General features: G+C 54.0%; 1 protein-coding gene across 3 annotated transcripts in view; it reads left to right on the forward strand.

Moving 5' to 3' along the window:
• NET1 (neuroepithelial cell transforming 1) overlaps positions 1–9,308 on the forward strand; it is a 67,330-nt gene extending 58,022 nt beyond the window's left edge. For 2 of the 3 annotated variants that reach the window (XM_064656610.1, XM_064656611.1), the window contains 8 exons: positions 552–719; positions 2,181–2,243; positions 2,976–3,072; positions 3,173–3,249; positions 4,486–4,743; positions 5,055–5,225; positions 6,037–6,223; positions 7,748–9,308. In XM_064656610.1, the coding sequence (XP_064512680.1) occupies positions 552–719; positions 2,181–2,243; positions 2,976–3,072; positions 3,173–3,249; positions 4,486–4,743; positions 5,055–5,225; positions 6,037–6,223; positions 7,748–8,115 (1,389 nt within the window). In that variant the 3' untranslated portion in view covers positions 8,116–9,308. The other variant, XM_064656612.1, reaches the window with a different exon arrangement.
• The last annotated feature ends 4,327 nt before the right edge of the window (positions 9,309–13,635 follow it).

Below are 13,635 nucleotides of genomic sequence, written 5' to 3' on the forward strand. Positions count from 1 at the left end.
GAGAAACAAGTTATTGAGGGTGTAAATAATAAAAAAATGAAGTTTAGTTGTTTATGTATTTATTTATGTGATTTATATCTTTATAAACATATTTATATATTTATTTTTTAATAAAAAGAGATAGAGCTTGAGATAGGTCACTTGGAGCAGAGGGGGGAGAAACAAGTTATTGAGGGTGTTTATTATGGTTTTTAAATTTTTTTGTAATATTTTTAAGTGAACTTTTGAGGGGATTAACTTTTTTTTTGTAATTTTTTAAATTTTTTTTAATGGTGCTTTTAAACAGGAATTTTAAATGGGGTTTTTAATTATTTTTAAATTTTTTTGTCATTTCTTTTTAATATTTTTTAAAATTTTTTTGTAATATTTTTTAATGGGCTTTTGAGGGGATTAATTTTTTTTTTTCATTTTTTATTTTTTTTTTATGAGGGTTTTAAACAGGAATTTTAAATGGGGGGGGTTTTAATTATTTTTAATTTTTTTTGTAATTTCATTTTAGTGGTTTTTTTTTTAATTTTTTTGGCAATAATTTGTTTTTTGATTCCCCGCAGTCGTTCACCCTCCGCAGCGACAGCAAATCCCCCGGATGTTCCCAGAAATCCTGGAGCAGATCCGCCGCTCCCACGCCCCCGAAAAGAAGGAACAGCGTCCTGTGGTCGGAAATGTTGGATGTCAACACCAAGGAGTCCCTGAGCTCCAAGGAAATCAAGCGCCAGGAGGTAGGGTGGGATTGGGAAAGGGAATTCCTTCCCAAGGGAAAAGAGTCCCTGAGCTCCAAGGAAATCAAGTGCCAGGAGGTAGGGTGGGATTGGGAAAAGGAATTCCTTCCCAAGGGAAAAGAGTCCCTGAGCTCCAAGGAAATCCAGTGCCAGGAGGTAGGATGGGATTGGGAAAAGGAATTCCTGCCTTTGTCCTTCCCGAGGGAAAAGAGTCCTTGAGCTCCAAGGAAAGCCAGTGCCAGGAGGCAGGATGGGATTGGGAAAGGGAATTCCAGCTAATTTGTCCTTCCCAACACCAAAGAGTCCCTGAGCTCCAAGGAAATCAAGCGCCAGGAGGTAGGATGGGATTGGGAAAGGGAATTCCTGCCTTTGTCCTTCCCAAGGGAAAAGAGTCCCTGAGCTCCAAGGGAATCCAGTGCCAGGAGGTAGGATGGGATTGGGAAAGGGAATTCCTGCCTTTGTCCTTCCCGAGGGAAAAGAGTCCCTGAGCTCCAAGGAAATCAAGTTCCAAGAAGAAGGATGGGATTGGGAAAAGCAGCCAATTCCAGCTAATTTGTCCTTCCCAAGGAAAAAGAGTCCCTGAGCTCCAAGGAAATCAAGTTCCAAGAGGTAGGATGGAGTTGGGAAGGAGAATTCCTGCCTTTGTCCTTCCCGAGGGAAAAGAGTCCCTGAGCTCCAAGAAAATCAAGTGCCAGGAGGTAGGATGGGATTGGGAAAAGCAGCCAATTCCAGCCTTTGTCCTTCCCAAGGGAAAAGAGTCCCTGAGCTCCAAGGAATCAAGTGCCAGGAGGTAGGATGGGATTGGGAAAGGGAATTCCTGCCTTTGTCCTTCCCGAGGGAAAAGAGTCCCAACCATCCACAGGAGGCCGGATCTTCCCGTGCACTTCCACCCCCAAACCCCAAATTTACACCTGGATTAGGGGTGGGAAAAGGTGGATTCCTCTCTCCCCAGCCACTGTGGAATTCATCTTGGGAGATGCCAAACTCTTCCCAACATTCCAGAATCCCTGCAGCAATCCCATGGCCAGATTCCTCCTAAAACTGAGGAACTTTCTCCTAAAACTGAGGAACTTCCTCCTAAAACTCCTGGCACTTGGCAACGAACCCATCCCAAAAAAAGGGTGATGGCAACAACCCTGTCCTGCCCAGCTGGTTGGGGAATCCCTCTGCCAGATGTTCTCCCACTTTTAGGCAGGAAAATCCTGATCCTAAGCCTTGGCTTGCCTTTTTCCTTGGACAGATCCTCTGGAGACACCACCTGGAGCAGCCCCCTGGGATGTGCCAGAGCAGGGATTTCAAAGGCCCTAAAAATATTCCCTTTGGCTCAGGAGGGGCAGGGCTGGGAAAGCTTTGGAATTCCCAGCTGAGGGCAGGATGGACATCCTGGGAGCCGAAAAGGCTCTTTCCCAGAAATCCTGGCATTAAAAACTGACCCTGAGTGCTTTGTCCCCTTCCTCCCAGGCCATATATGAGATGTCCAGGGGAGAGCAGGACCTGATCGAAGACCTCAAACTCGCCAGGAAGGTGAGTTTGGGGCTTTTTTTGGGGCTTTTTTTTGCAGCCAGAAATCCTATCCCAGATAACAGGGGCAAAAAAAAAGGGTGGTGGCAACAAACCCAACCAAAAAAAAAGGGTGATGGCAACAAACCCAACCAAAAAAAAAGGGTGATGGCAACAAACCCAGGCAAAAAAAAAGGGTGATGGCAACAAACCCAGGCAAAAAAAAAAGGGTGATGGCAACAAATCCAACCAAAAAAAAAGGGGGATGGAACAAACCCAGCCAAAAAAAAGAAAGGGGGATGGCAACAAACCCAACCAAAAAAAAGAAAGGGTGATGGCAACAAACCCAACCAAAAAAAAGAAAGGGTGATGGCAACAAACCCAACCAAAAAAAAGAAAGGGTGATGGCAACAAACCCAACCAAAAAAAAAGGGGGATGGCAACAAACCCAGCCAAAAAAAAGAAAGGGTGATGGCAACAAACCCAACCAAAAAAAAGAAAGGGTGATGGCAACAAACCCAGCCAAAAAAAAGGGGGATGGCAACAAACCTGGCAGTCCTGCCCAACTGGTTGGGGAATCCCTCTGCCAGATGTTCTCCCAGTTCAAGCAGTGAAGTCCTCAACACCTTCCCACAGACCCTTTAAACCTCCAGGTCTCTGGATTTCACTGCACTTTGTGCTCCTCTCTGATTTAACTTGGCAGGTTTGGGGAATGTTCAGGCTGGGATGTGTTGTAACAGTGGCATTCTTTGACAGGCCTACCACGATCCCATGCTCAAACTCTCCATCATGTCCGAGGAGGAGCTCACCCACATCTTTGGGGACCTGGATTCCTACATCCCCCTGCACGAGGGTAGGAGCAGTTTGGGGTCGTTTGCTGACCAGGAGTTCCCCCCTGTGCTTTCTCCCAGGGGAATCCTCACAATTCCTGATGTTTTGTGTTTCAATTCCAGACTTATTGGCGAGTTTGGGAGAGGCAACAAAACCAGACGGGACGGTGGAGCAGATTGGGCCCATTCTGGTGAAGTGGGTGAGTTCCCAGCCTGGGGACAACGGGCTAAAACTGAGCTTAGGGAGCGCTTAAAGCCGGGCAGCCCAAGAGCTCTGGAGTTTCGTGGCCTCAGGCACAAACTGGAAGGGAAATCCTGGTTGTTTGGAGAACAGTGGGACTCCCTCAGCTGTGATGGGCCCTGATTTCACCCTGGAGATGGGCACTGGTGTGCCTGCAGTTGTTTGGGATTGATGTTTGGGTGTCTGTGTCTGCTGGGCTCTTTGTCACTGGTGTCACTCAGGGTGTTATCACTGGTAATCCCAACTGGCAGAGCTTCCAAGGCTCCACATGTGGGGTGTCCCTGCTCCCACAGCACCCCAGGTACTAACAGGATACTCCTTAGCTTTCCTTATTGGGAAAAGTAGCACAGTAAGTAATCATAGAATGATAGAATCAGAGAATCAGCTGGGTTGGAAAAGCCCTCCGAGATCATCCAGCCCAACCCTTGATCCAACCCCGCCGTGGTTCCCAGCCCATGGCACTGATGCCACATCCAGTCTGTCCTTAAACACCTCCAGGGATGGAGAATCCCCCCCTTCCCTGGGCAGCCCATTCCGATGGCTGAGCACCCTCTCTGCAAAGAAATTCTTTCAAATATCCAACCTAAACCTCCCCTGGCACAGTTTCAGACCCAGCCCTCTTGTCTTGCTGATGGTTGCCTGGGAAAAGAGCCCAACCCCCCCCGGCTCCCCCCTCCTGGCAGGGAGTTGCAGAGAGTGAGGAGGTCTCCCCTGAGCCTCCTCCTCTCCAGGCTGAGCCCCCCCAGCTCCCTCAGCCTCTCCTCCCAGCACTTGGGCTCCAGTCCCTTCCCCAGCCTCGCTGCTCTTCTCTGCCCCTGCTCCAGCCCCTCCAGGGCCTTCCTGAGCTCAGGGCCCAGAGCTGGACACAGCACTCCAGGGGTGGCCTCCCCAGCACCCAGCCCAGGGGCACAAGCCCTGCCCTGCTCCTGCTGCCACACTCTTCCTCAGCCAGCCCAGCAGCCATTGGCCCTCTTGCCCCCCTGGCCACACTCGGGCTCCTCTTCAGCTCCCTGCCCAGCCCAACTCCCAGCTCCCTTCCTGCCTGGCTGCTCTCCAGCCCCTCTGGCCCAGCCTGCAGCTGCATTGGGGTTGTTGTGGCCAAAGGACAGGACCCGACCCTTGCCCAAATGCGACACCTTAACGTGATTTGCTTTTCCCGCCTGGAATTGACTCCTGGATATCCCGTTCCCTGCAGCTCCCACGGCTCCACGCCTACAAAGGCTACTGCAGCAACCAGCTGGCAGCCAAGGCCCTGCTGGACCAGAAGAAGCAGGACAGGAGAGTCCAGGACTTCCTGCAGCGCTGCCTGGAGTCTCCCTTCAGCCGCAAGCTGGACCTCTGGAGCTTCCTGGACATCCCGCGGAGCCGGCTGGTGAAGTACCCGCTGCTCCTCAAGGAGATCCTGCGGCACACGCCCAAGGACCATCCCGACATCCACATCCTGGAGGAGGCCGTAAGTGAGGGCGGCTCCGACGGGAACGCGTTCCTTTGGAGCTCCGGGAAACTCCCTCAAACCCTCGGGGATCTCACCGGGTGTTAACTCGGGGTTGAGCCGGATTTCCCTGAGGGTTTGAGTTCCAGTGTCGGGGTGGGTTTATGGCAGACACAAACCTGTGAGTCACCCTCTCCGAGAGGAAGCGAGGGATCAATCCACAGGAATTCCATTGCCTGGAGCTCTGAAGTAGCACCTACCAGGAAGAAGCCCGTGCAGGGGTCACTGCTAATCATCTCTTTGCTGATTAATAAATTCATCTGCTGTTGCAGATATCCATAATCCAAGGGGTCCTCTCCGACATCAACCTGAAGAAGGGCGAGTCCGAGTGCCAGTACTACATCGACAAGCTGGAATACCTGGATGAGAAGCAGAAGGATCCAAGGATTGAAAGCAGCAAAGCTCTGCTGTGCCACGGGGAGCTGAAGAATAAAAACGGACATGTAAGGCCCTCCTGCTCCTGGGAATTCGTTCTCAAGGGAATTAATTCCCAAGTTCAGACTGGGAGCCTTCACTCCTTTGGGATAGTTCAGACTCGGGGCTGAGTTTAAAAAGCAGAGGGGAAAGCCCTTGGTGGCAACCCGGATTTTGGGCTGGGAGGGAAAGTTTCCTTGCTGGCAACCTTGGGAAGCTGGAGAACAATGAGCACAAAAGGGAGCACAGAAGTGCTCTCCATCCCCAGGGATTTCCTGCCCCTGTTTGCTTTCAGGTGCCCTGACACGGCCCTTCAGGAGCTCTGCTCCAAACAAAAGGCTTCCTGCAAAAAGGCCTCTTTGGCTTGGAGCTGAGCTCAGCCAGGAGTTTTATCTCCCACTGGACTCCAGGGATTGCTGCCTTTTGTGCTGCCTTGGTTTTAAACATCAAATCTTTCCATGTTTTCTTTATTTTTTATTTTTTTTTTTTAGTTAATTGGAGGATTGTTTGGGTTTTTTTGTATTTTTATTTAACTTGGCCGTTGCATTTCTGCACACGGGGCGGGTTTGTGCTGCCAGAACAGATAATTGCTCCTAATCACCCCTCTCCTTGGCATCTGCAAATCAGAATCCCAGGGCTGAGGATCAATAAAACAATAAAAAGCCGTTGAGGTCATTCCGCTCCGTGCCAGAACTCGGAGAGACTCACAAACTTATCGTGGGTGAAACCACAGATAAGGCAGCCCCGGATCCCAGAGGGGGGAGGATTTGTGACCTTGTGGAACACGGAGCACGAGGCTTTGCTGCCACCCCAACGTGCTTCTCCTCCCCCTTTTTCCAGAAGCTCTACGTGTTCCTCTTCCAAGACATCCTGGTGCTGACCCGGCCGGTGACGCGCAACGAGCGCCAGGCCTTCCAGGTGTACCGGCAGCCCATCCCCGTGCAGGACCTGCTCCTGGAGGACCTCCAGGACGGGGATGTGAAGATGGGGGGATCCTTCCGAGGGGCTTTCGGCAACTCCGACAAAGGTACGGACCAAACCGGACGGGAAGGCGCCTGTTCCGATCGGATCCGGGCGGTGTTTGGGGGGGATTTTGAATCCAAAAAATCCAGTATAATGAAAACTGCCCAGAGACTCTTGATCTTTGAGCAGCAAAGGTGTTTATTGGCAGCACTGAGAGCAAACTGGACTGGATTTGGACCAAGGGTTGGACTCGATGATCTCGGAGGTCTTTTCCAACCCAGTCGATTCTATGATTCCATGATTCCATGATTCTATGATTCTAAACTTGCTCAACTTGAAAGTGCAAAAACCAAGCCATTTTATCCACTCTAGGTACATGGTTACATCATTTATTAGACATATTAATAACTAGGCCAATCTCTGGGCACAGTCTTTCCAGACATGCCCAGTCTTCTGCTGTGGGGTCTTCTCCTCAAGCCTTCACCATGGGCATCTTCCTCAATTTGACCTCTTCAGTGAGGTGCCCTGAATTCTTCAAGCTTGCAAAACCCTGGCTCTGGGCCTTCTAGGTCTTATTCAAACCTCTAGTTTACCCAATTTATTACTCTGTGTGTGTGTACTACTCCTGTTCTTTCTGTAATAAGAACAGAACATGAGATTATCCAGTGCTCCTAAAATGTTCTTCCAGCAGAACAGGTACTGGGGTTTCTCAGCAGGCCAAGACATCTCAGTTCACTCTTTTAGGCCTGGCTCCTGTTTCAGTTTCAGGCACTTTCCCCCAAGCAGAGGCTCCCATGGAAGCTCTAAATCCCAAGCTCAGGGCTGACGTGTTTTCCTCCCGTTCTCTCCAGCCAAGAACATCTTCCGGTTGTGATTCCAGGATTCCGGGCCGGGCCATTCCCACACGCTGCAGGCCAATGGTTCTTGTGTTGTCATCTCCTGCAGACCTCTCATTTTTGTTTGCAGTAATTTTAAAAAATGGGGGTAATCTGTGTAAATAAGAGCTTTTTTAAAAAAAAAAACCCAAACAACAGAAGCCAGGAAGGTCGGGTGTGACAGGTTGTGTTCTGCCCCACTTCTTTTGTAGCTTTTACTGAGTCCCCTGACCCATGAAAAAGTTCCTGTTAGGGAAAAATCTCCATTTCCAGTCTTGGCATTCTCCTGATCCCTGCATTTTTCACAGGCTGTGAATTTGTGGTGCAGGTTGAAATGAACTGGTATGGTCATATTTTAGCCATTTTAGCTTTGTCTGTCCAGAGACAGTGCTGCTGGCAGGGCTGGATTCATAACAGCAGCTCTCCAAGGCTTCACAGTGAAGCCTCCCTGGTAGTTCTGACATCACAGTCCAAGGGAAAACTGATGCCCTGACGTGGAACAGGATGACTGACTGCCCCAGTCTGGAATGACACGAAGACAGAAAGTTCCTTTTAACAGCAGAAGATTTCCTTAGCAGGCCAAAACATCTCAGTTCACTCTTTTAGGCCTGGCTCCTGTTTCAGTTTCAGGCACTTTCCCCAAAGCAGAGGCTCCCATGGAATCTCTAAATCCCAGGCTCAGGGCTGACGTGTTTCCCCCCCGTTCTCTCCAGCCAAGAACATCTTCCGGGTGCGATTCCAGGATTCCGGGCCGGGCCATTCCCACACGCTGCAGGCCAACGACGTGTTCCACAAGCAGCAGTGGGTGAACTGCATCCGTGGCGCCATCGCCCCCTTCCAGAGCTCCGCGGCCCCCTCCGAGCTCCAGGAGCTGCCGGAGCTGCGCGAGGAATCCGAGGAGAACGACCCCTCGGTGCCCAACGTCCCGGCCCGCCGGCGCCGCTCCGGAATATCCCACATGGAGCTGGACGAGGGCGCGGCCGAGCTGGACTCGGGGGAATCCAGAGCAGGGGGGAAAGCCCCCAGAGCCTCGGCCGGGCTGAGGAGATCCCGGGAGAAGCGGAAAGAAACGCTGGTGTAGGGAGAAGAGGAGCCCCCGGAGCGGGTTCCTTCCCTCGTTCCCGGAGGGAAAACTGTTTATTTATAAATAACGCCGTGTACATTTGTGGGATCGGGGCAGATCCCGGGGTTCTGTTGGAATGGCAGCTACTTGGTGTTCGCTCCCCTGTTGAGCTCTGGGGGCTGGTTTTTACCCAGGGAAAAAACCCTCAGGCAAATCCCAAAGTTGGGCTCTCCTCCTGAAGGGTTTCCTGAAGGGGAGAGAGCCTTTCAGAGTGGAGTCACCTTGTGTGGGGGGTGATTGTGGCAACCCACATGGAAAAACCAAAAAAAAACCCCAAACCCAGCCCCAGGTCCAACAGGTTCTCCATTTACCTACTGGAATCTTTTCACCTTCCCTTTGTACATTCCTCGTTTTCGCTCTTGGATCCTGCCAACTATTTAATTTTTTTTTTTCCAGTACTTTTTTTGTTGTTGTTGTTGTTGTTGTTGTTGTGTCCAGTTTGGGATTTGGGATTTTTTTCCGGTTGTTTTTGTTTCCTTTGGGGGTTTTTTCCCCCCTTTTTTTTTTTTTTTTTTAACTTTTGTATTTTGTTTGTCCAGACTTGGCATTTTTTTTTTTTTCCCTCCCAGTTACTCGATGATCCTTCGCGCTCCAGAGGGAGGGATGTGTGTGTGTGCGTCCACAGCATTCCCCGTGGAACGAGCAATCCAGAGGCTGAGGGAGGAGGAGGGAGTTCCTCCGGGGTGTAGGAAGGTTGTAGGGACGTTGTAGAGGGTTTTGGGAGGGGGAGAGGAGCAGTTAGAGGGGAGTAGCAGCGAGCGGAGGTAGATTTTGTGTTACCGTTGCCTTTTGGGAATGAAACCCCTTCCCGTGGGAACGAAACCCCTTCCCGTGGGAACGAAACCCCTTCCCGTGGGAATGAAACCCCTTCCCGTGGGAAGGCAGGACTGGAGGGGCAACCAAGGGGATTCCTGCATGTGGTAGAAAGGTAGAGAAGAGGAAGAGTTTGAGGTGTAGGGAGAGGAGAGGGAATGTTGTAAATACTCCGACTGCCAGAGAGCCAGGCGGGGGATCCGGCCCGGAAATCCCTGGAATTGCGTGTCCTGTGCCGTGTGTGGCCGCTGGGAGAGGGGAGGAGGGTGCACATGGACAGCTCTGTAAATGTCTTGTACAGTTCCAGTGCCAAGAACATTAAATTCCTGATGCCTCTCTCTCTCTCTGTCTCTCTCTGTCTCTCTCCTGCCTCCTCCTGTCGCTGCCGGGAGGGATCCGGGATGGGGTGGGATAACACGGAGCTCCACTGGGATCCTGGGTCCTCCTGCCGTGCTTCCAGTGGACAGGGGGGCAGGAGTTCACAGTTTAGGGAGGTCAGGGAGCAGTGGGATACTCCTCACTTCCCTGACACCCTCTGCCTGTGGAAAAGTCCCCGTTTAGCAAATATCTAGGAATCCCGTTCTCCAGGAATCTTGGGAAGGGGGATCCCGCTGGGCCAGCTCAGGGCACCTTCCAGGGGAACATCTGGTTACATCACCAGGACAAATCCCTCCAGTCTCCACAGCCCTTCCCAAAAACCCGTGGCCTGACCATGTGTCGGGAATGTCTGGGCACAGCTGCAGCTCCCGGGAAGAGCTGCCCTGGGATCCGCAGGGAAGGAGCAGCTGGAATTTTAGGGACGGGTTTTACAGCTGAGCTTTGTCCTGTTTCGATCCAGAGGGGACTCGGCCCTTCCCAAGCAGGGAAGGGGCTGCTGGGTGTGAAATTTGGGATTGGGGAGAGGCTGAGCTGGAGGGTGATCCCACAGTGGCTGCAGGGGCATCCAGGGGCTGCTGGGGGGGAAATTTGGGATTCGGGGCCTTGCTTCAGCCACTGTTTCCAGCGAGGTTCCCAAAGCCAAGGGAGAGCTGTGGAGTCTCTGGTTTTCCAGAAGGTGGTTTTCCAGCTTCTCCTGCAAAAATAAAAGGCAGTAGTTGTGCTGGGACTCAGGGCTTGATCCCAAGGGAGAGGAAATCCTGGATCCTGCTGGGCCTCCGGGCTCAGCCTTCGTCTCATCCCTCAGCCAACGGCAAATTAACCAAGAACTTCCCTTCCCTTTGGAAGTGAGGCCCCGACTCCTGGTGGTTCCCATCCCTGAGGAATGCGCAGACACCGCAGCCGGCCCCGGCTGGGCCAGACTAAACAAGCTTTCCAGGCTTTCCTGGTTTCCTCCCAGCCTGAATTCCAGGGGGTCCCGGCCGGGCCTCTCCCTGTCTGTGCTGCTGAACCTTCATCCCCTGGATGGGGACACCCCGGGACACAGCGGGGCGGGATTCCCATGGGCAGGGCGGGATTCCCGAGGGCAGGGCAGGATTCCCGAGGGCAGGGCGGGATTCCCGAGGGCAGGGTGGGATTCCCGAGGGCAGGGCGGGATTCCCGAGGGCAGGGCAGGATTCCCGAGGGCAGGGTGGGATTCCCGAGGGCAGGGCAGGATTCCCGAGGGCAGGGCGGGATTCCCGAGGGCAGGGCAGGATTCCCGAGGGCAGGGCGGGGAGCTGGGCCAGCCCCGATCCCGAGGAGCCCCTCCAGCCTGGCCCCATGGAACGGGAAGGTGTCCATGGCCAGGGATGTCTGTGGGCAACTCCACCCCGGAGCAGCTCCCTCTGGATCCACCCGGCTCCGGAGCTACGTGTGGAGCGGAGCCGACGCCTCCATGGATAACAGGTGAGACCTTCCCGGAGTCGGGATCAGGGGCACAGTGGGGCTCATCCCTCTATCCCAACAACTCCCCAGCACCCCAATCCCAAACTCCTCCTCCACGGGGACATCTCTGCCAGGCCCAAACGTGGGATCAGCGTTCCTTGGCTTGGGCTGGAAAAGCCTGGATTTAGGATCTGCCCTGGAGGCTCCACAGCTCCTCCTTGGCTTTGGGAACCCCTCTGGAAACAGTGGCTAAAGCAAGCCCCTGAATCCCAAATTTCCCCCCCAGCAGCCCCTGGATGCCCCTGCAGCCACTGTGGGATCACCCTCCGACTCAGCCTCTCCCAAATCCCAAATTTCCCACCCAGCAGCTGCTGTGGGATCACCCCCCAGCTCAGCCTCTCCCAAATCCCAAATTTCCCCCCCAGCAGCCGCTGTGGGATCACCCCCCAGCTCAGCCTCTCCCAAATCCCAAATTTCCCACCCAGCAGCTGCTGTGGGATCACCCTCTGGCTCAACCTCTCCCAAATCCCACTTCCCACATTAACCCTCCGTGGAGTTCACGCCGGGTTTTGTGGAGGTTCCTCCCCATCCCCGCTCGGGCTCCTGTGGGGCCCCGCGGAGGCTTCTCCGTCGGAGCCTTTCCCTCTCCTCCTCCAACTTTCCCTTTTTCCATGAATCCATCATCCTCCCCCACGCCCCCTCCCGCTGCTCCGTCTGCAGACCCAGACCCAGACGTCTCCGCACATCTGGATTATCCAGCTGGGAGCTTACAACCCTCTGGATCGGGGGGAGTTTTTCCACCATTCCCTGGATCAGACCCCTCGAATCCAGACGCCGGGGTCGGGACGAGCGGCGTCACCCGGAAAACTCCGTGTGAGGTTTTGAACGGCGGCCGCTTCCAGCCTCCCTCCTTCCCTCCGGCTCCAGCTGGAGAAATCCCAGGAAAAGCAGCTGCCAGAACCCCCGGCAGCCGGAGGCTCCCGCTCCCGCCTCCCACCAGGGTGGTCTCTGCCTCCCCATCCCACCCCACAGAGTCTGGGATAAATAGGACTTGGACATGAATTGTGGGATCTGTGGGCCGGAGGGAAGTTTATTGGGATAATGATCCGGCCGGGATAACGAGGGGCAGCGGAGCACAAAGGCAAGGGCTGGGCTGGACCTGCTCCCAGGGATTGGTGGGAATGTGGGAGGGGATGGGATGGGATGGGATGGGTGCTGGGGATGGGGATGGGGATGGGGATGGGATGGGACGAGATGGGATGGGATGGGACGGGATGGGACGGGACGGGATGGAATGGGATGGGTGCTGGGGATGGGATGGGATGGGATGGGTGCTGGGCATGGGATGGGATGGGTGCTGGGCATGGGATGGGATGGGATGGGATGGGATGGGATGGGATGGGATGGGATGGGATGGGATGGGATGGGATGGATGCTGGTGATGGGGATGGGATGGATGCTGGTGATGGGGATGGGATGGGATGAGATGGGATGGGATGGGGGATGGGGGATGGGGATGGGATGGGTGCTGGGGATGGGATGGGATGGGATGGGATGGGACGGGACGGGACGGGACGGGATGGGACGGGACGGGACGGGATGGGATGGGATGAGATGGGATGGGATGGGATGGGTGCTGGGGATGGGATGGGATGGGATGGGATGGGATGGGATGGGATGGGATGGGATGGGATGGGTGCTAGTTATGGGGAATGGGATGGGGTGGGTGCTGGGGATGGGATGGGTGCTGGGGATGGGATGGGATGGGTGCTAGTTATGGGGAATGGGATGGGGTGGGTGCTGGTGATGGGAATGGGATGAGGTGGATGGGATGGGATGGGATGAGTGCTGGGAATGGGATAGGGTGGGATGAGTGCTGCTCATGGGATGGGTGCTGGTGATGGGGATGGGATGAGATGGGATGGAACGGAATGGGATGGGATGAGAGGCGATGGGTGCTGGCAGTGGGTGCTGGTCATGGAAGTGATGGAGAGGTGACAGGTGCTGGTCATGGGGATGGGATGGGATGGGATGGGATGGGATGGGATGGGATGGGATGGGATGGGATGGGATGGGATGAAATGGAATGGAATGGAATGGGAAGGGATGGGATGGGAAGGGATGGGATGAAATGGAACGGAACAGGATGGAATGGAATGGAATGGAATGGAATGGAATGGAATGGAATGGAATGGATTGGGAAGGGATGGGATGGGATGAAATGGAACGGAACGGGATGGAATGGAATGGAATGGAATGGAATGGAATGGAATGGAATGGAATGGAATGGATTGGGAAGGGATGGGATGGGATGAAATGGAACGGAACGGGATGGAATGGAATGGAATGGGATGGAATTGAACAGAACGGGACGGAATGGGATGGGACGGGACGGGATGGGACGGGACGGGATGGGATGGGATGGGATGGGATGGGATGGGATGGGATGGGATGGGATGGGATGGGATGGGACAGGATGGGATGAGAGGCAATGGGGCTGACAGTAGGTGCTGGTCATGGGATGGGATGTGATGGGATGGGAGGAAATGGAGGAGCTGCTCCTGTGGAGATGATGGGAAGGAAGCAGCACTTCCAGTTCCACTCAGCACCAAGGAACCCCCCGGGCAGAGCGACCCCTCCACCCTCAGCGAAGAGACCCCGGGACCCCCCACCCACCCACAACCCCCCAGTGCTTGAACCAGCACCTGAACCCTCCCCGGCCTCTCCCGATCCCGGAGATCCATTGGTGTTCACTTCTCCCAGACGGGTTGGGATCAGCTCCTCCTCCCGCTGGCTCCTGGCTCGGCTGCCCAGGGCCCTATCCTGGCATTTGGGATTGGATCTGGTTAAACCTGGCTCAGC

The sequence above is a fragment of the Pseudopipra pipra genome, chromosome 5 (assembly GCF_036250125.1).
Source record: "Pseudopipra pipra isolate bDixPip1 chromosome 5, bDixPip1.hap1, whole genome shotgun sequence".
In the NCBI taxonomy this organism is placed as follows: domain Eukaryota; kingdom Metazoa; phylum Chordata; class Aves; order Passeriformes; family Pipridae; genus Pseudopipra; species Pseudopipra pipra.